Source organism: Narcine bancroftii, chromosome 5 (genome assembly GCF_036971445.1).
Source record: "Narcine bancroftii isolate sNarBan1 chromosome 5, sNarBan1.hap1, whole genome shotgun sequence".
In the NCBI taxonomy this organism is placed as follows: Eukaryota; Metazoa; Chordata; class Chondrichthyes; order Torpediniformes; family Narcinidae; genus Narcine; species Narcine bancroftii.
Window position 1 is genome coordinate 81,511,214 of NC_091473.1, and position 20,341 is coordinate 81,531,554.

At 43.4% G+C, this 20,341-nt stretch overlaps 1 protein-coding gene across 2 annotated transcripts in view; it reads right to left on the reverse strand.

Annotated features, from left to right (window-relative positions):
* mrpl37 (mitochondrial ribosomal protein L37) overlaps window positions 1-20,341 on the reverse strand; it is a 48,892-nt gene that overhangs the window by 15,526 nt on the left and 13,025 nt on the right. For both annotated transcript variants that reach the window (XM_069938057.1, XM_069938056.1), the window contains exon 2: window positions 6,096-6,279. In XM_069938057.1, coding sequence (XP_069794158.1) covers window positions 6,096-6,279 — 184 coding nt within the window. The remainder of the gene's footprint in view (window positions 1-6,095; window positions 6,280-20,341) is intronic.

Sequence of the window (20,341 nt, forward strand, 5' to 3'; positions counted from 1 at the left end):
ACATCTGAAATTAAAAAAGAGATTGGGTGGGCCAAGTGGTAGCTTCTTCAGCAAGAGGAGTAGCAATGTTCATTGACAAAACATTACTGGTAAAAATTGTAGATACTATAATGGATCCTGAAGAGAGATGTGTTTTGATTAATTGTCAAATTTATTTTGAAATGTGGACAATTATGAGTATTTATGCACCTAAAGTGGATGATGAAAATTGTATAAGGGATACTTTTTTTATTTTTGGCTGAGGTACAGGAAAAGGTTTTTATAGGAGGTGATTTTAATTTTTATCTTGATCCATTATAGGATAAATCAGTTAAAACATTAAGGAAAGCTAAAGCGGCTAAGGCTATTTTAAGTTTAATGAAGGAATTACATTTAGTTGATATTTGGCGAAAGTTGAATCCTAAAGAGAGAGATTATTCTTTTTATTCTTTTGGACATGATTCTTACTCGAGAATAGATTTTAAAATATCAGCATAGTTACAAGGAATAATTAGTAATGTTGAATATAAAGTTAGAATATTATCTGATCATTCTCTACTTTTATTGACATGCTCAATTTTGAGAGGAAAAAGTATGTCATTGATGGAGGTTTAATACTGCATTATTAAAAAGAGTGGAATTTTGTGATTTTATAAGAAAATAAATTCAATTATATTTAGAAATTAATTCTAACTCAGTAGACAATAAAGGTATTATTTGGGATGCATTAAAAGTGCATTTAAGAGGTCAATTAACAAGTTATTTGGCTAAAATGAAAAAGGAATTCATAAAAGAAACAAATCAATCAGAACAAGATGTAGGTAAATTAGAAAAGGATTTATAAAATAATCTTTCTGAAGTATACATTTTTCAGACACAGAACTGAAAAATTAATTCAAAGAAAACAGTTATTATGAATTAGGTGAAAGGGCTCAAAGTTTTAGCATGGCAATTGAAATCAGAACAGACATCTCAAGAGATTAATGCAATTTTAAAAAAAGTTCAGGGCTTATTACATATAAACCACAAGAAATAAATGATGTATTTAAGGAATTTTATTCTGAATTACATCAATAGGAATCATTGCATGATGAAAATAAGATTAACAAGTTTTTATCTCAAATAACTTTACCTAGTTTAAATGATCAGGAACAAAAAAGATTTGAATGTAGTATTTAAGGCAAGGGAAATTAGTGAGGTAATGAGTTCATTACAAAATAATAAAGTGCCAGGAAAAAATGGATTTCCTGTGGAGTTTTATAAGAAATTTAAGTATCTTTTTAATACCTCCATTTATGGAGAAACATTCTCCACTGGAATTCTTTACATCTGTAATTATTACAGTAATACCGAAGAAAGATAGAGATTTAATGAGACCAATATCTTATAGACCAATTTCATTATTAAATGTTGATTATAAAATTTTAGCTAAAATGTTAGTAAATAGATTGGCAAAGTATTTACCAAAGTTAATATACATGGATCAAAATGGATTTGTTAAGGATCAGAAATCTGCAGATAGTGTAGCGATAGAGATTAATTTAATACATTTAGTTAAAAAGAGGGGAGATGTGTGTTGAGTGGCTTTAGATGCTGAAAAGCCATGATAGATTAGAATGGAATTTTGTCTTTAAAGGTTTGGAGAAATGTAAATTAGGATCAATGGTTAAAATGTTATACAAGAAACAGTGCAAAGGTAGTGACTAATGGTCAGGTTACATCTTTTGATTTAACTAGATCAAGTAGACAAAGTTGTCCATTGTCACCAGCTTTATTTGTTTTAGTAAAAGAAGATTTTAGCTGAATTAATAAGATAGGATTCTAAGACTGTAGGTATTAAGGTAGATCAGGAAGAACAAAATACATTTACTTGCAGATGATGTTTTGATTTATTTAACAGATCATTTAAATTATTTACAACTTAAATTCAGAATAAAAGAATATGGAGAAATATCTGGTTATAAAATTAATTGAGATAAAAGTGAAATTATGTCTTTAGTTAATGGGAATTATGAAAAATGTAAGAAAGTAATTGAATTTAGATGGCCAGATGTTGGAATAAAATATCTAGGTATTCGTTTCTCCATAAAATATCAAAAAGTGAAATATTCCTGTTGTGGTTCTTTTGTCCTGTTCTTTTTCTTTTTTTCTTTAGTTGTAGAGGGTCGGAGGGAGAAGGGAATTTTCTTTTTCTATATCTATATATAGGGATTGAATTTGAAATATTGTAAATGTTCATTTTGTGTTTTTATATACAGTAAAACCTCATTAGAATGTGGTAGTTGGAGTCCAAGATTTCATACTGTGTTACAGCCGACTCACGGAACAGATGCATATATGTCATGATTCAGGAAGCAGGAAAACAGAATTTAAGCCCACCCGAATTGTGCTGCTGTATCCACCCCCACCCCTTTCCGTCTTCCCCCACCTCCTCGCCCACCCGACTTGCGCTGCCGGTCTCCCCCCTGCCCGATTCGTGCTGCCGGTCTCCCCCCCCCCCCCCCCCCTCGCCTGTCATAAGAGTCAATTTTTGAGTTTGTGGCTGTTAGCCAGGCATCCTAAAATCAATGTTTGGGGTCCACAGACACCCGCGCTCTGTGTGTGTGTGTGTGTGTGTGTGTGTGTGTGTGTGTGTGTGTGTGTGTGTGTGTGTGTGTGTGTGTGTGTGTAAGTAATAGATATAAATAATTAAATATTTTATGAAATATTATGTTTTATATATATCTATATCAAGCCTCGCTCTCTTGCACCTGCATCAAAGCAGCAATTAAACATACCTGAATACTCACACACACCTGTGAAGCCAAATGTCCACTTAGCTTTCAAAATAGTTCAATTCCATTTTGATTTAGTCCGAGAAGGTTGTAGGCTCACATCCTATCCCAGAAACCTTGAACAACATTGATATTATTACACTGCAGCACTATCAATGGAGTGCCATCATTTGGATGCTCTCTCTTCCCTCAGATAGGTCCAATGGATACAACTATCTATTTTTTTAAAAATCAGGGAAGTTCTATTATTAATTTTAACCTCACTAAAGATCTGTTAGTCATTATCTCGTCATCATGTGATAAAACTTATTTTGTGTAAATTGGCCATCATACTTATATTACTACACTTACAGCACACCAAGGCATTCTATAACAAATCTCCATTCTTCATACAGCCTGGCTCTGATGAGACTTACAGATTTGCAGAAACCATATTTCAATACCATTTCAGAACCCATTAGAGACTACATTATGCCCCATAGTGAGCCAATTTACGGCAAATGGAACAGCAAAAATAACCAGAAAATTAACAAGAACTAAAATAAGCCTGAAGAAAATGTAAGAACTATGCTTCAAGGGATAAATGTCATTAGAACAAGAGATGTGGTTGAACAGAAATTATTGTGTGGTGAATGTTATTTATCAACAAGAAATAAAATATTACCCCAAAATGCAAGGGAAAATCTCCAAGAGAAATCAAAATGCTAGCAACAACAAGAAATTAATAGAAAGCTGGAAGACCATCGAGAGGTTTTCTGCTTACATATAAAATTGCATTGTAAATATTTAACCAGAGTTGACATAAAAGTTACCAAAATCATGATAAATGGAGTAATAATGTTTGTTGACAACAAGCCAATATATATTTTTATAATAGAACAAGAAAAAGAGAATTAAGTACAGTAAAACCTACCCGGTATCCAGCACCATTGGGGATTGGTAGATGCCGGATAAGTGAATTTGCCAGTTGCTTGAGATTGCATGTTAGGTTGATTGGTGAACTGACCGCTGTGGGTGCCAATTTTTAACTTGTGTATTTTTTAACCTATTTATTTTATGCTTTTTTTTTGCTGGTTGCTTGACGCTGCCAATTGCTGGTATTCCAGATCTTGGGGATTTTACTGTATTTGCACTTGTATTACACGTTTTTTTTTTAAGTATGAAAACATCCAAGATATTTTACAGTCACACAAAAATGTCATAAGAAGAGATATTAGACTAAGTACCCACAAGACTGAACAGAGTTTGGTTTCTCCAGATTCAAAGTGCAACTAGAAAGAACCTTGAAGGATGTGATTGATATAAGTTTTGATTTACTCAAACTCTAAAAGGTTTGCCAACATGATATAATGAATTAACAAGTCTCCCAGTATTTCAAAGCATGTTAATATACAAAATTAAATTGTAAGAGTCTTATTAAAACATTAGATACATGACAGACTCAAAACCACAAAACTAGTACCGTGACCAACTCACTGAAATTACTTCCAGATTTTTTTTTTAAAATTCCATAATTCAATTATTTAAGATTTATATCATAGAAAGCCAAGCCTTGTATCAGGACAGAGAATCATGAAGTACAAAAACAAGATGTTTGGCCAAGAGTTGCTTTAAATAGTCACTAGACTTGGAAAGAAGTCCACGTAACTATATGAAGTTTAGCCAGTCTCCTGGCAGGTCAGCGAGAATGGATCACAGCATTTTGTACAATTGAATAGTTCCCTTGTCAACAACAAAGGATATAATATCACAACTTAGAAATGACTTGATTGCATATTGAAATCAAAGTAATATTATTGGAACAGTAGTTACTATAAAATTATGACACTGGGATCAAAATTCAATGAGGTTAGTTCAGCAACACAAAACTAATAGATTTCTCATACACAACCAGACTGGAAAAATAAGTAGCGCGGGGGCGGGGTGCCGCGGGGGCGGGGTGCCGCGGGGGCGGGGTGCCGCGGGGGCGGGGTGCCGCGGGGGCGGGGTGCCGCGGGGGCGGGGTGCCGCGGGGGCGGGGTGCCGCGGGGGCGGGGTGCCGCGGGGGCGGGGTGCCGCGGGGGCGGGGTGCCGCGGGGGCGGGGTGCCGCGGGGGCGGGGTGCCGCGGGGGCGGGGTGCCGCGGGGGCGGGGTGCCGCGGGGGCGGGGTGCCGCGGGGGCGGGGTGCCGCGGGGGCGGGGTGCCGCGGGGGCGGGGTGCCGCGGGGGCGGGGTGCCGCGGGGGCGGGGTGCCGCGGGGGCGGGGTGCCGCGGGGGCGGGGTGCCGCGGGGGCGGGGTGCCGCGGGGGCGGGGTGCCGCGGGGGCGGGGTGCCGCGGGGGCGGGGTGCCGCGGGGGCGGGGTGCCGCGGGGGCGGGGTGCCGCGGGGGCGGGGTGCTATTGGTGACTTGCAAGCGAGAAAACCAAAGAGACCGTCAGCTTCTGATGACTTGAGGTCAAAGGACACAAACCTGGCCGTGGCTGCTGGAAACTGGCTCGTGAGAACCAGGTATTGAAACTATGATTAAAGTAGGTGCTGAGGGCAAGAACAACTCTTGAATGGCCCTGGGCACTGAAGCTTAGTTATCTTGTTGGAAATTTGGGTCTAAGCTCAGTTTTAAACGGAACTGGAGTCTTACGCGGCTGCAGAGTTTGCAGGTCAGGTTACACTCAGTAACTCTGTGGGGACTCTGTTGCTTCTCTTTCTCTGATTGCAATACTGGGCAATACTGATGGCATCTTTCTCTGCCTTATATAAGACTAATGGTAATTTTGTGTAATATATTTGTTTTATTACACAATAAATAGCATCTGAAATCTGCCCCATGCATTTCTCTTGGCTATGGTAGTATGCAGCAAGAGGAGGGACAAAAATAGAATATTTTAAACATATAATCAATTTAGAATGGTGTCAAAATTTAAGGTTTTGTAAGATATTAAAATCTGTGTTTACTTGAAAGGCCAAATATTATTAATGTAACAATCTCTGAATTAACAATCAGACATTAGATTTCATGATGACTGTTTGAATCCGAAAATGGATTAAATGCTGATTGTTGAGACATATCAAGTTGAACTTGGTCAAAGATTCACAATCAAGTATCTGGTTTCAAACTTATTAACTCCTGGGTTTTTATACTTTAACTTGCACGATTTAACAATTAATCCAAAACCATTTTGTTTTCTGCCACTGTGCATTGAGAGGTTCAGCAGTCTGATCTATTTTCTAGTACACTTTAGAATCTCTCTTTCCCTGTGAAAAATATTACCTACTTCAGATGAAATCTGTTTATCATTCACCATGTAGAATTTTTTCAAGAATTGTATAAATAAAGAATAACAAACTTTAACATGGATATGCTTACCAAAAACGATCCCTTTTAGGACGAATTTCAGGGGCACTCCAAAAACGAGCATGACTGATAGCCAACTTAACTCGCTCATCCTGGTTTACAATGCGATATGCAGGGTCTTCAGCTATGCTTAATATCTGCTGAGGAAGGCCATCTATCAACTTAGATTTGGTCAGCCAAAGAGCTTGTTTAACACCTAGAGACAAGAATATTATAAAGGTATATAAAAATGTGGGAAAAAAAACACTTCTGTATGGCAAGATTGTTCCAATACTTTTAATATATTAATTTCAAGTGGCATTACCCAGTCAGCAGATACAAATGTTAATATTCAAAGCCTCAAATCTTCCACAGGCGAAGACACCAGTTACCTGTCCATAAAGACCACTCTTACCCAGAATGTATAACATGCATAATGATCTCCCAATAAGCACACTCAAACCAAATCAGTATCAATTGTAAAGAGCATCAGGCAGTTTGGCTGAACCACAACAAGAGTGAAACATAGAAGTCTGCTGAAATTTCAATTGAAGTAAAAACACAGAAATGCTAGAGGAATTCAGCAAGTATCATAGCATCCGTAGGAGGTAAAGATATATAACTGGCGTGTCAGATCTGAGCCCTTCTTCTGGGCAGGAGTAAAAAGCAGGCAGGCATCTGAATTAAAAGGTTGGGGAGAAGGAAATAGGCAGAGGGAGGAGTTCAGACCATAGACAAAAGGTGTTAATTGGATATGGCTAGGACACAGGAGAGGAAAGGGGAGAATTGACTGGGGAAGGAGGGTAGTTTTTGGCTTTTGAAGCAGAGTTGGGGGAAAGGAGACAGAGGAAAAAAGGAAGCAAGAGAGACTATGCAGAGGAAAGGAGACATGGGAAAGATGGGGGTAGATGAACTAATGGAAACTTCTCCAATGTTAATGCCATCCGGTTCGAGGGTCCCCAAATGGAAGATGAGGTGTTTTCCTCCAATTTTCAGGCAGTCTCAGTCTGGCAGTCCATGAGACCATGGACAGACATGTCAGAAAAGGAGTAGGGTGGGCAATTGAAATGGGTGGCCATAGGGTATTAGCTGCTCAATGAAGCGATCTTCCAGTTTGCGTCCAGTCTCTCTAACATAGAGGAGACCACACCGGGAGCACCTGTCGATTCACAAGTGAAGTGCTGCTTCACTTGGAAGGACTGTTTAGGGCATCAAATGGTGCTAAGGAAAAAGGTGTGGGTGTAAGGTGGAACACCTCCTGCAGGCAAAGGGGTAGGTGCCAAAGAAGTGATTGGTGGGAAGGGAGTGGTTATTGAGAAGTCATGGAGAGAACAGTCCCTGTGGAAGGCAGAAAGGAGAAAATGTTTACTCGTGGGATCACATAGCAGGTGGTGGACATGCCAGAGGATATTTTGGATGCAGTGATACACGAGAACAAGGGGAATTTGTCCTTGTTGCACGTGGGGACGGAGGGGTTCAGGACACGTGCAGGTCTCCCCCGCCAACAGCACCTATGTGAATCATGGCCCCGATACCTGGTTCTGAGAAGCCAGTTGCCAAAAGCTGTGGCTCACATTGGAGCCTTGCCCACTGCTGTAGTCCCTTACTCTGTCAGGTCTTCTTGCAGGCTTCTCACCCTCATTGTGGATGGGGTGGGGGAAAAGTGGATGCTCTCTCAGGCTGGTGTCCTGCACCAGTCAATTGCTTCCAAGGATCCTGCAATCCTCAACATTTGGGCTGCCAAACATAAGTACTGCCATCCTGGATTCAGACATTGCATATCATCACTGTTTAAAAAAACTGCTGCAGGCCCCGCTTTATAGGCAACTTAAATCTGCAGGGGGACGTCAGGCAGCTGGATCCCATGGAGGACTGCTCTCAGGAATTTAGTGTAGAATTAATAGACAAGTCTTTAACCCAGTGAAAGCATGCACCCAAAATATTTCACAATATTAACAGGAATATGGGGCATGGGTTTCTTGCAGAATTAAAGCACGTTAGCTAATTGAAAGGATTATAACTTCAAGGTTTGGTTCAGGCTCAAGTAACATTAAAAATGAAGGAAAGCTCACAATATAAAGATACAGCAAATCCAGCATTTAATTGATAAATGATTTCAGATGTTCTTTAGAAGAATCAACATGGGGAATGACATGCTGATATCTTGGAGAATTTTTGTTGGGTAGACTGAAAGATACTTTACCTTGACCTGTGAGACAAAAATAGGAGTATGTTATCGGAACTGTGCCAATAAATGCTAATTTGTGTTACATACCTACAAAAATCTGGAAATGCCTGGCACAACTGCCAGGTCCAAAGATGTAATAACTTTCTCTTTCCCACTTCCAAAATCCTTTGATTTGGCAAACATATAGGTGTTAATCAACCCTGCTGAGAAATACTGTATGATGTTGGGGCAAAGTTTTCCCCCAGCTGCTGCCATCTTGATCTTTTAAGTGTTAATCTCCAGTTGTGTCCATGCCTGTGTATTCTTAAAGACAGGAGGATCATGTGGTTTGGCTGCTTTGCAACAATGAAACAACAGAGCAGACAGTTTAAACATCTAATCTGCCACTTAAAGTCTCCACATATAAATAACAAATGTGCTTGTTTCTGCAAATCATTTTTACTCCATCTGAACTGCATTTCAAATCATTCACAAAGACATTATTCTGGTGATCAGCATTATTCACAGATGCTTGTAGAGGAATCTCCAATGACGGGTAGTTTTTCTGCTGGCCAAGCCACTATGATAATAGAATTCCCAATTCTGAGACTGAGTCACTGTGACCTGAGCTTTCAACAAACAATTGCTGTATCAAAATTGAATGAGAAATGGAGAAAAATTTGAAGCAGGAGTAATTTTATTTGTATAAAATTACAATACATTTTAATTATATAACAGGAAATATGAATTATTGACAGAGCTAATTTCATGCGAGATTCAAAATGACCATATATGCTGTTGTATAGGACGATCCTCAAAATTAAAAATTTCACCTTTAAAATTGGGGTCATCCTATACACTGGGTCTTAACGAAGTCTCAACACTGCCACTATCTTTCTGCTGGCTCCAACGCAGTCTCACATATGCCCCGATAATTATTTGCAAAGTCTCAGCGCTCCTCTGCAGGCTTTAAATGGTCTGTGACAGGAACCAACAGTTAAATTTTAAAATATCCAAATAAAATTTAAACCTTTAAATGATAATTGGTTATTAAAATATTGTGATTTGCTTTTAACAGCATCCACTGGTCAGCGGGAAGTGCCAGATTTATACAAAGGGTATGGCTCAAAACCAACATTTTAGGTGGAAATTTCAGGGATATCCTACATGCCTCAAGGACGCGTGCTTAGCCCACTGCTCTACTCATTATACACTCATGACTGTAGCCAGGCCAATTCCAATGCTATCTACAAGTTTGTTGATAACATCATTGTTGTCGGCAGAACCACAAACGGCAATGAGGAAGCGTATAGGAGCGAGATAGATCAGCTTGTTAATGGTGTAGCATTCAACGTCATAAAAACCAAGGAGATGGTTGTGGACTTCAGAAGGAAGTCAGGGGAACACGACACAGTCCTCACCAAGGGCTCAGTCGTGGAGAGGATCAAGAACTTCAAATTCCTGGGTGTCAACATCTCCAAGGATCTGTCCTGGACCCTCCACGTTGATCTAATCACAAAGGCTCACCAATGGCTATACTTTGTGAGGTGTCTGAGGAGATTTGGTAAGTCACCGAAGACTCTCGTAAACTTCTACAGGTGCACTGTGGAGAGCATTCTGGCTGGTTGCATCACTGCCTGGTATGGAGGTGCCAATTCTCAGGACAAGAATAAACTCCAGAGGGTTGTCAACTTGGCCTACGATATCACAGGCATCAGACTTCACTCTATCAAGGACATCCCATGAGGCAGTGTCTTTATAAACAGCCTCTATCCTCAAAGACACCCACCACCCAGGCCATGCCCTCTTCACTCTGCCACCATCGGGAAAAAGGTACATGAGCCTAAAGATGAGCACTCAATGGCACAAGGACAACTTCTTCCCCGCTGCCATCAGATTCCTGAATAATCAATGAACCAAAGACACTGCCTTACTTTTCACGCACTATTATTTATATATTTTTATAGTAATGTTGTAAGATGGTTATAATTTGAATGTTTGCACGATACTGCTGCCACAAAACACCGAATTTCATAACGTTCATGACAATCAATTCTGATTTTGATACGTCATCCTATACATCGGCATATACAGTGCACATAAATGCAGTTACATTAAATGTTCTGATTTAATTGTCGATTGTATTCTTGCCTTTTACATAGCTTATTTTAGTTATTATTTCTTTACCATTCGTAATTTGGCATTGTAGCCAGGTGTGCAACTTGAAGGAAGACACACACACACACACACCTAGTGCAGTCAGGTTAAGCTCTGAGTTTTATTATGGGCTCAGACCTGACTTTTACACGCGACACGTTCCCGCCGTTTCTCCTTTTTATTCACGTCAACGACCCCCATAACAAAAGCAGGTTCCCCACCCGCGGGAACCTTATTGCATAACAATCCCTTCTTCCCTGGGCGCTGTCCCTGACTGTTGGCTGTGCAGCCAGGCCAGCGCCATTTTGGGGTCACTGGCCTTTAAGCTGCTCTTGCCGTCTACCCACCAGTTTACGAGTTGGAGCCAGTGCCGTGCACGGGCTGCTGGCCTTTAGTTGTGCTTGCCATCCAGAGCGGCAGCTTAATCGCCACTGTGGCACGCCGCCACATGGCCACACCCCCCCCACCCCCGGAACCAGCGGTATTGTCTTTGGTGCCCAGAGGTAGAGTTTCTGCAGGCTTCGGTGGCCTGCCTCTCCAGCATGGTGCTGGAGTCTCAACCGGACATGCCGGGTCCAGGTGTGCCAGCTTCAGCCTGTCTGTGGTGAAGACCTCAGTCTTGCCTCCAACCTCCAGCTCGAACTTGGCATTGTTATTGCGGATGACCCGGAACGGACCCTCATATGGCCTCTGAAGTGGTGGACAATGTGGACCCCTGCAAATGAAAACATTCTCACTGTCCTGTAGGTCTTTGGGTATGCTGGTCCACGCGTGTCTGTGCCTGGAAGATGGTTTCGGGACCAGGTTGCCGACTCTTTCCCTCAGCTTGCAGAGAAAAACTGCCGAGTTGTCCTCCTGTTTGCCTGGGGGCAGTACGAATTCCCCCAGGACTACCAGTGGAGCTCCGTAGAAGAGTTTAGCCGAAGAGGTGTCTACCCAGTTAGGTCTTTGGAGTCTAGTTATGAGCACAGTTTTGAGGTGCCTGTGGAAGCGCTCCACCAACCCATTTGACTGTGGGTGGTAGGCTGTTGTGTGCTACAGCTGGGTGTCCCACAGGTTAGGGAGGTCAGACCACAGGCTAGAGGTGAACTGGGCCTCTCTGTTGGATGTGATTTAGGATGGTAACCTGAACCATGCCACCCAGGATGAGATGAGGGTTCTGGCGCATGAGGATGTGGACGTGTCTGCCAGTGGGATGGCTTCTGGCCACCTGGTGAAGCAGTTGACCATCGTGAATAGGTAGCAGAAACCATGGGATACTGGTAAGGATCCTACTGTGTCCATGTGGATGTGGTCGAACCTTCGTTCTGTGGTCTTGAAGTGCTGAGGTGGGGGGGTCTTGGTATGCTGTTGTACCTTGGTTATTTGGCACTGTGTGCACGCCTTCACACAACCGCTGACCTGTTTCTGCAATCCATGCCACACATATCTGCTGGCCACCAGTTGGACCGTGGTCCTGATTGGCAGGCGAGCCAGTCCGTGGATGAAATCAAAAACCTGCCATCTCCAAGCCACTGGGGAGATAGGTCTAACCTGGCCAGTGGCCACGTCGCACAGCCTGGAGCTGCAGTCTCAGTACGGCAGTCCTGTATTGGGGCATCTCCTTGTCTCCCTGTTGTGCCTCCACCAGTGCCACGAAGTCCACTCCTCTTGATAGCACGTGGATACTTTGCCTGGACAATGCGTCGGCCACTTCGTTGCACTTGCCGGAGACGTGCCTTACATCTGTGGTGTACTCCAAGGTGCAATACAGGTGTCATTGCTGGCGGGCTGACCAGGGGTCTGAGATCTTACCCAAGGTGAAAGTCAGGGGCTTGTGATCTGTGAAAGACCGGCCCACTAAGAAGACCTGGTGGATGTACAGCACCAGTAGCTCTCTGTCGCAAGCGCTGTACTTCATTTCAGGAGCCTAAAGAAAGCCAGCGGCCGCCAATTTCCTTTGACTGCTGTTCTAGAACTCTGCCAATTGCCATTCCTGAGGCATCCAACCGTTGGGACCGTTGGAGCATCTGATCTGGGGTGTGCCAAAAGAGCAGCACCCGCCAAGGCTTCCTTGGCCTTCGTGAAGACCTCACTGATTCCTCATCCCATGTGATGTCTTTCACCTTGCATGCCATTCGGGTGAACAAGGGCCATATGATCTGGGCAGCTGAGGGCATGAACCTGTGGTAAAAGTTGATCATCCCCATGTACACCTGTAGTCGCTTGGCCATACTGGGCCTTGGAAACTTCCAGATGACCCCCACTTTGCTGAGCAGCAGTGTGGCTCCTTCCTTAGTTATCCCGTAGCCCAGGAAGTCAATGGCCTCCAACCCAAATTGGCATTTGGCTGGGTTGATTGTCAGGCCGAACTGCTCAGTCGGGTGTAGAGGTTGCACAGGTGCATCATGTATTCTTGTTGGTTCCTGCTCGCCATGAGGACGTCATCCAGGTATATGAAGGTGGCGTCTAGGTCTCGGCCCACTGCGTTCATTAGCCACTGGAAGGTCTGTGCGCCGTTCTTCAGCCCAAATGGCATTGAAAGGAATTAGAACGGGGTGACGATGGTGGTCTTGGGGATATCATCGGGGTGCACCGGGATCTGATATCTCCACACAAGGTTCACTTTGGAAAGGTTAGCCAACATGGGGCTATCGATACAGTGTTGTGGCCTCGTTGGGCTGGTGGTAGTCACTGCATGGTATCCAGCCTCCAGTTGCTTTGGGCACTATATGCAAGGAAGAAGTCCATAGGCTGTCTAACCACCATACGATGCCGAGCTCCTCCAATTTCTTGAATTTTTCCTTCACCAGCTAGAGCTTCTCCAGAGGAAAGTGTCTTACTCTTGCTTGGAGCAGCAGGCCCTGAGTCAAGATGTGATGCTGTACTCCATGCCGGGACATCGCTGTGGTGAATTGGGGTTTGAGCATTGCTGGGAACTCAGCCAGGACCTTGTCATATTCGTCAGTCAAACACTGCACAGAGTCCAGGTGGAGTGGTGGGAGCTTGGCATCTTTGAGGGGGGAAGGTTTAGAAAGTCTTGGAGTGGACCAATCTCTGATCCTTAAGGACTACAGGCAGGCTATGGGCACACAGGACATCTGCCCTGAGGAGCAGCTGTTCCACTGCGGCCAATGTGAACACCCACAAGAAAAAGCTGCCTCCCAACTGCAGTTGGACCTTGCGGGTACCATAGGCCTGGATCGTGCTGTTGTTGCCAGCCCTCAACGTGGGGCCTGACTGCCTGTTCCTGGTATCCTGTCCTGATGGGGGCAGGATGCTAACCTCTGCTCCTGTGTTATTTAACAAAGTCCACGATTCAGCGAAAATTTTACAATTAACCATCAAAACTCTCCCAGCATTTCCTTCAAACAATTCCAATTCAAATGGTAATTTCTTATGAATTAAAATTGCTACATCCTTTGCTTTAGAATTAAAAGAAAAAAAATACATGACCAACCCACTCTCTCTTCAATTTCAAATGTTCTTTTTCAGTCAAATTTGTTTCTTGCAAAAAAGCAATATCAACTTTCATTTCTCTTATACAAGCCAAAACTAGTTTACGCTTAATTGGGTTATTCAAACCCTGAACATTAAAAGTTGCAAAATTCAAATTAGACATATCTTAATCTAATAATACATTCCACTACTATAAAATAATACTCCCCTCCAATTCCTTTAATACTCTAATTCCCCCCCTTATGTAAATATTCCAAAAAAGAGAAAAAAACTAACAATCCCCAAAACAAACTACTAAAAAGTAGTAGCTCCCTAAAAATCTGGGTGTGGTAAAACCCACTAGTGGCAGATGACTGAAGGTCTCAGTGTCATCCACCCCGCCCCAGTCAGACTTTCACAAAGTACTGAAACAAAAATAATCAACCCCATGATTCGAGTCCCAATGATTGTTCCAGATCTTCAATATCAAGAAGACTTTGTGTCAATTCAGCTTTCTTCCCATGTTTTCCATTCTTCCCATTTCCACTGCCAATTTTCAAAGAATTGAGATTGAAAGTTCCCATAAAAAACTTTTAACACGCCTGGATAACGAAAGGCAAATTTATATCCCTTTCGCCACAATATTTCTTTACCCGAATTAAATTCTCGGTGCCTTCCAATAATTTCTTGACTCAAATCCTCATTACAAAATTCCCTATTATTCTGGACCATCATTGGTGCCTGATTCTGTTGTGCCTTCTGCACCGCTATTCATAGTATAATTTCTCTGTCCTGGTATTTCAAACAACGAATCAAAACTGTTCGTGGAGGTTGGCCTGGAAACGGTTTCTTCCTTGGTGCTCTATGTGCTCGATCTAACTCCAGACCATCTGAAAAAAATTCCTTGCCCAACACCTCAGGAATCCAATTCTTAAAAAAACTTTACCGGATCAGAACCTTCTATATCTTCTGGAAGACCTGCTATTTTTACATTATTTCTTCGACCCTGATTTTCTAATAAATCAATCTTCTTCAATAATTCCTTCTTCTGGATCCCCCAATCCACGAATGAATCCTCCACTTTTTCGATTTTTTCTCTATTATGCTCTACTTGGTTCTTACATTCAAAAAAAAGCTTCTTCAATCTTTTCTAAATCATCTTGTACAGTGTCCACTGATTTTATACATCTACTAATATCACTTTTAACTACATTAATATTTTGCTTCAAACAGGTCATTTCTTCACATATAGTAGTCATTTTAGTTTTCAGTTCCATGAATACTTGAGTCATCTGAGTAGACATCTGTATTGACATATTTTCCATTTGATGAGCAATCCCTTCCAAAATTGTGAACACAGAATCCAGTCCAGGTTCTATCACCTCCCTTTGAGGCCTATCTTCTCTGGTCTCAGTCCCCATTTCTTCCTGTGTAAGTTCCTGTAATGTTGATCTTTCTTCCTCCTCCAACATCATAGGTCCTTTTCCAGTGCAGCTGTGGGTCTGGATGCCCGTCGACAGCATACCGACCTTATCAGCCCACCGCCATTCGGGCTCCCCCACAGCCCACACCTTGTCCAATAATCCCCGGACCCGCGATGCTCCGCGCATGCAGAGCAAAGTCACCGAACACGCAGTGCGTCTTCCAACACTACACTGCGTGCTCCCGGACCGCCAGGCAGTATAGCCGGCTCGTGGGTTTGTCTTCGCTCGGCCGATCCGCCCATGCCCCCGGACTCACGGGGGTGCGAAACAGAGCCGGCCAAGCCTGTCACTGAGCTGACGCCATCTTGCAATTGTGTGATCGGCGCCAGCGTAATACTCAACAGAGCAGGCGTCCTCTGAGGATTGGGGACTCCAATCGATGACTCCGTGGCTTCAACTTGGTAAGTAGGCCTTAGCTCTTGAACACTTTTGTAAGGTAATTTCTTTTGTAATTGAGCTTTTGATTTTTTCATGTTTGCAGCCATTGCCATCTTCCAATATTCCAAAGTCTGTAAATATTATTTTTAACTACTTTTACAAATTTTAAATTCGGGTATTTAGAAGTCTAACTGGGGGAAGGTGGAATCACATGTCTTCCCACTATGCCATCTTGCAACCCCCCCCCCCCCCCCCCACCGCTCCTGTGTTATGAGGAAACGGTGTCCAGACTGGCGGATCCAAATGTACAGAAGGCTGTCTTGTTGGCCTGTCATTGTAGCCACTATTGATGGCTGGTCCCAGCGTTTCCCTGAAACATGCATGGTGGCCTGCATTGGCGGGCTCCGGAGCTCCATCTCTAGTGGTAGAAGCACCACTGCTCACTGGGACCGCCTCCTCTGCGGGACTGCTGTTCTCTCGGCAGCTCTACACAGGTCTGGCTATGGGATTTAGTGACAAGCCCCACGGCCACCAAGCCGTTTCCATAGAATGTCCACGTGCTGTGACTTTCTTGGGGTTGCTGAAGTCAGCATCTGCCAGGAGCAGTTGGATATCCTTGGGCAGTTGCTCCAGGAATGCCTGCTCAAACATGATGCAGGGCTCATGTTGACCAGGAGGGCCATCACCTCATTCATGAGAGCTGACAGGAACCTTTCCCCTAGCCCATCCAGGTGGAGCAGACATGTCCCTCTCATGCTGTTAGAGCCTGAAGGTCTCAATAAGCAAGTCCTTGAAGGCAGTGGATGTACCTTCCGATAGAGGGTCTTGGATGAAGTTGGCCACCCAGCTCACCGTGTCCTGGTCCAGGGCACTCACCACATGGTAGTACTGGGTGTACTCTGCCGTATCTGGAACTGTGCCTCAGCCTGGTCAAACCACACACGTGGTTGATTTGTCCAGAAGGTCAGCAGCTTGAGAGCAACTGCGTGGACAGCTGGGTTTAGATGCCGTCTAAAACGTCAGGGTCACCAATTATAGCCATGCGCTACTTGAAGGAAGACACATACACAGTGTAGTCAGGTTAAGCTCTGCATTTTATTAGGGGCTCAGACCCGACTTTTATACTTTCCGCATTCCCGCCGTTTCTCCCTTTTACTCACGTCATGACCTGCAGAACAAAAGCGGGTTTCCTGCAGGTGGGCACCTTCTTGCATAACAATCGCCTTTTCCCTGCGCGCCATACCCGACTCTTGGCTATGTAGCAAGGCCAATGCCATTTTGGGATCACTGGCCTTTAAGCTGCCCTTGACGTCTGCCCACCGATTTGCTTGTTGGGGCCAGTGCCGCTGCGCAGGCTGCTGGCCTTTAGTTGCACTCGCTGCCCGGAATGCCAGCTTAATCGCTGTCACGGCGTGCTGCCACAGCATCTTAGTTTTAGGATCATCTTTCCCATGCCTCCCAAAATGGTTAAGAGCTTGCGCATGCATTACTTTCAAGCCACTTGAAAGGAATGGCTATTTCACCTCAGGAAGACTATATAAGAAAAAGTACTGGCATTCTCAGAAAATAAGGGATCAGGAGGAAAATGCTCTATCCAAACTAACCACAAATAAAATCCCACACTATTGAAATTCAAGTATACAGACTGGTTAGAGAGGGCCTATTCTTATTGGCAGAGGGACAGAGAATGAAGTTGATTGGGAAAAGAAAAAGTGTAGAATCGTATTTGGTTAAAAAACAATGATAGTCTACAATGGAAAGTCTGGAGGCAGATTTAATTGTAACCTTCAAAAGAAGGTAGGCAAAATTCTGAAAGGAAATAAATTGCAAGGCAATGTCCCTTTTAATTTTGTATACAGGAAGTCCTCAACTAACGAGCATTTAACTTATAACTACTCACAGTTTAATATAGAGTTTAATATATACGCTGCTTAAAGTATGGTGCTCAAATAGAAAGAGCTGTACACATCAATGGTGCTGAAGTTCTTAGGAGGAAATATTTTCACTGACCTGACCAATCACGTTTACACAACAGTCAAAAAAGTGCAACTATGCCTATTTTCTTAGAACATTAAGGAAATTCAGTTTGTCTCTATTGTCTCTCAACAACTTATACAAGTACACCATTGAAGGTCTACTAGTTGGGTGCAGCACAGCGTAGTATAGGTGTAGTTCTGCTCAAGATCATAAGCTGAAGGCAGTGAATGCAATTCAGAATATCACACAAGCCCTGACTCCCACCTCCAAAGTCTATTACGTTTCTTGGGGCCTAGAAAAGCAGCCAACATACTGAGGGACCCATCACACCACAGACACACTCTCATCCACCCCATTTGGGAGAAAACTTATAAGAAATTGCATACCGACACAGGCTTAAAGATAATTTATTTCCCAAAACCATCAGAGTCCTGAATAAACCCCACAATAGTGCTCTTGCTCTGTATTAATTGACTTTTCCCCACTCTCTCTACACTTCGTAACTGTGCTCTTGCTCTACTTTATACAGCTGTATGAATGTTAGAATTGATCTGTAAAACTGCTCACAGAAGAACCCTACTCATCAAACCATATATAATGTGATGAAGAAATTGAGAGATTGTACTTAAAAAAAAAAATCACCGAGTGCCTGACACTCGGTAATTGTATTAGTAATAAAGTTTCAGGATTTCACCATCTCACATCTGTGCTTTTTACTTCAGTCACTGTTTTGTAGTTTTAATTCTCCAACTTGGAAGTGGAACTGGTTTAATATTATTATGGTACTCACAAATGTTGCAAACCAGGGGATGTGGCCATGCTAATCAGCTGAGCAGAAGTGTTTTGAAAGAGCCCTCCACAAAAGGTATTAAAAAAAGTTTAAAAGCAAAAAAAAAATGTTATCATCAAAAATTAATAAAGCAAGTACTAAACCACTGAGGCAACTGAGAACAAAAACTGAAGAAGTGGCAGCTCAGCCAGGAACATTGAGTGGAAGCCTGATGAAGAAGCACTCAGCAGGGGTCTTGGGATCAGCTGAAGCCAGCCAAGCTTGGGGGGGTGGTCAGCCTCCATCCTGAACACATTGGAACTTTTATGCCGTCATTTTACAAGTATAGAATCAGTGATGAGAGTTATATCAGAGAAGGTCATGGAAATTAAAAAAGTTGTAGAAGACTTAAGTACACAATGAATCATTCAGAGGCTAAGCTAGACAAAACAAAAGACAGGCTGAAGGTACTGGGGGAAAAAGCAAAAATATGGGACACAGAAAAGGACTGATGGATCATATGGAAAATGTTAGCACACATAACAACATAAGAATTATTGGACTGAGAGAAGGAATAGAGGGAAAAGACACAGTGAGTTTCTTTGAAATATAGATCCCACAAATGCTGAGACAAAATAAGTTAAATGTAAAGCTCTAAATTGAAAGGGCTCACTGGAACCTTTGGCCCAGAAGAACAGGCGAATAGCAACTAAGACCAGTTCTGGTAAGAATTTTAAGTTACCAGGAAAGAGATGAGATCTTGGGAGCAGCATAGGAATATTCAAAAAATAATAATTGCCCATTAGTGGTGCACAATCCAAAAGTACCATTTTTCCAGGACTTCAGCCCTGCCTTGGTCAAACAAAGAAAGGAATTTGATGAGGTAAAGAGACAACTGCGATCTAAAAACTTTAAATATTCAATGATTTCTCCAACAACGCTGATGGTGGATGTCTCAGAAGGTAATCAACAAATTTTCAAGAATGAAGTGCAAGAATTTTTAAGAAAGTTATGAAAAGATTAAAGTCGCCAGGTGAAACGGCTGAAAAGACCATTTCAAAATGGGACTAAATGAAAGGCGCATCTTTTTAGTTATACTAATAGTACTGAGCCATCTTATTTTCACTGTTAAAAGAAAAAAAAAATTGGTTTATATGGAGAGCTCCAAAAAGACAGAAAGGCGGTAAAGAGACCAGCAAAGAAGGAACTCTGTCTTGGGGTGGGGGGAGATGGCACTGGAAGAGGAGTAATTTTAAAAGATGGTGCCAAAGGAAGGGTTTCCTCTTCGAAAGAACTCGCGGGCTTTCTTCACAGACTTCCAGGTACTATTTTCAACATCACCATCAGAGCTAGGGATGTGTGTGTTTCTTAAAGGGGTAATGTAAGTGTGGAGTGCAGTGCGTGCAGTACTGGCCCCATCCTTTACACCCATGGTTCATGTGCCGTGGCCAAGCAAGCTGGGACGTGGCAGCGAGGTCCTTGGGTCGTAGGTTTCATATCGGAGTGGCCCTCTCCTATGCGTTTCCCCTCCTAGGTCGGTCCATACTGCCCGGACCGGGGCCGAGGCCGCCGCTGCTCTCCCTGTGCCCTGACTGGGGCCGCCGCCTCCACCTCTCTGCCTGGACCGGGGCCTCCGCCTGCCTCACTCAACCGAGGCTGGGGCTGCCGCCTCCCCCTTGCTCCTGCCCGGATCAGGGCCGCCGCCACCTACCCTCAGCCCGGACTGGGGCCGCCGCTGCTCTCCCTGTGCCCGGCCTGGGGCCGCCGCCTCCACCTCTCTGCCCGGACCGGGGCCTCCGCCTGCCTCACTCGACCGAGGCCGGGGCCGCCACCTCCCCCTTGCTCCTGCCCCTCTGGGATCAGCTGAAGACTACCATACTGGAATCCACTGAAGAGGTACTGGGCTTCTCCTCCAGGAAAAACAAGGACT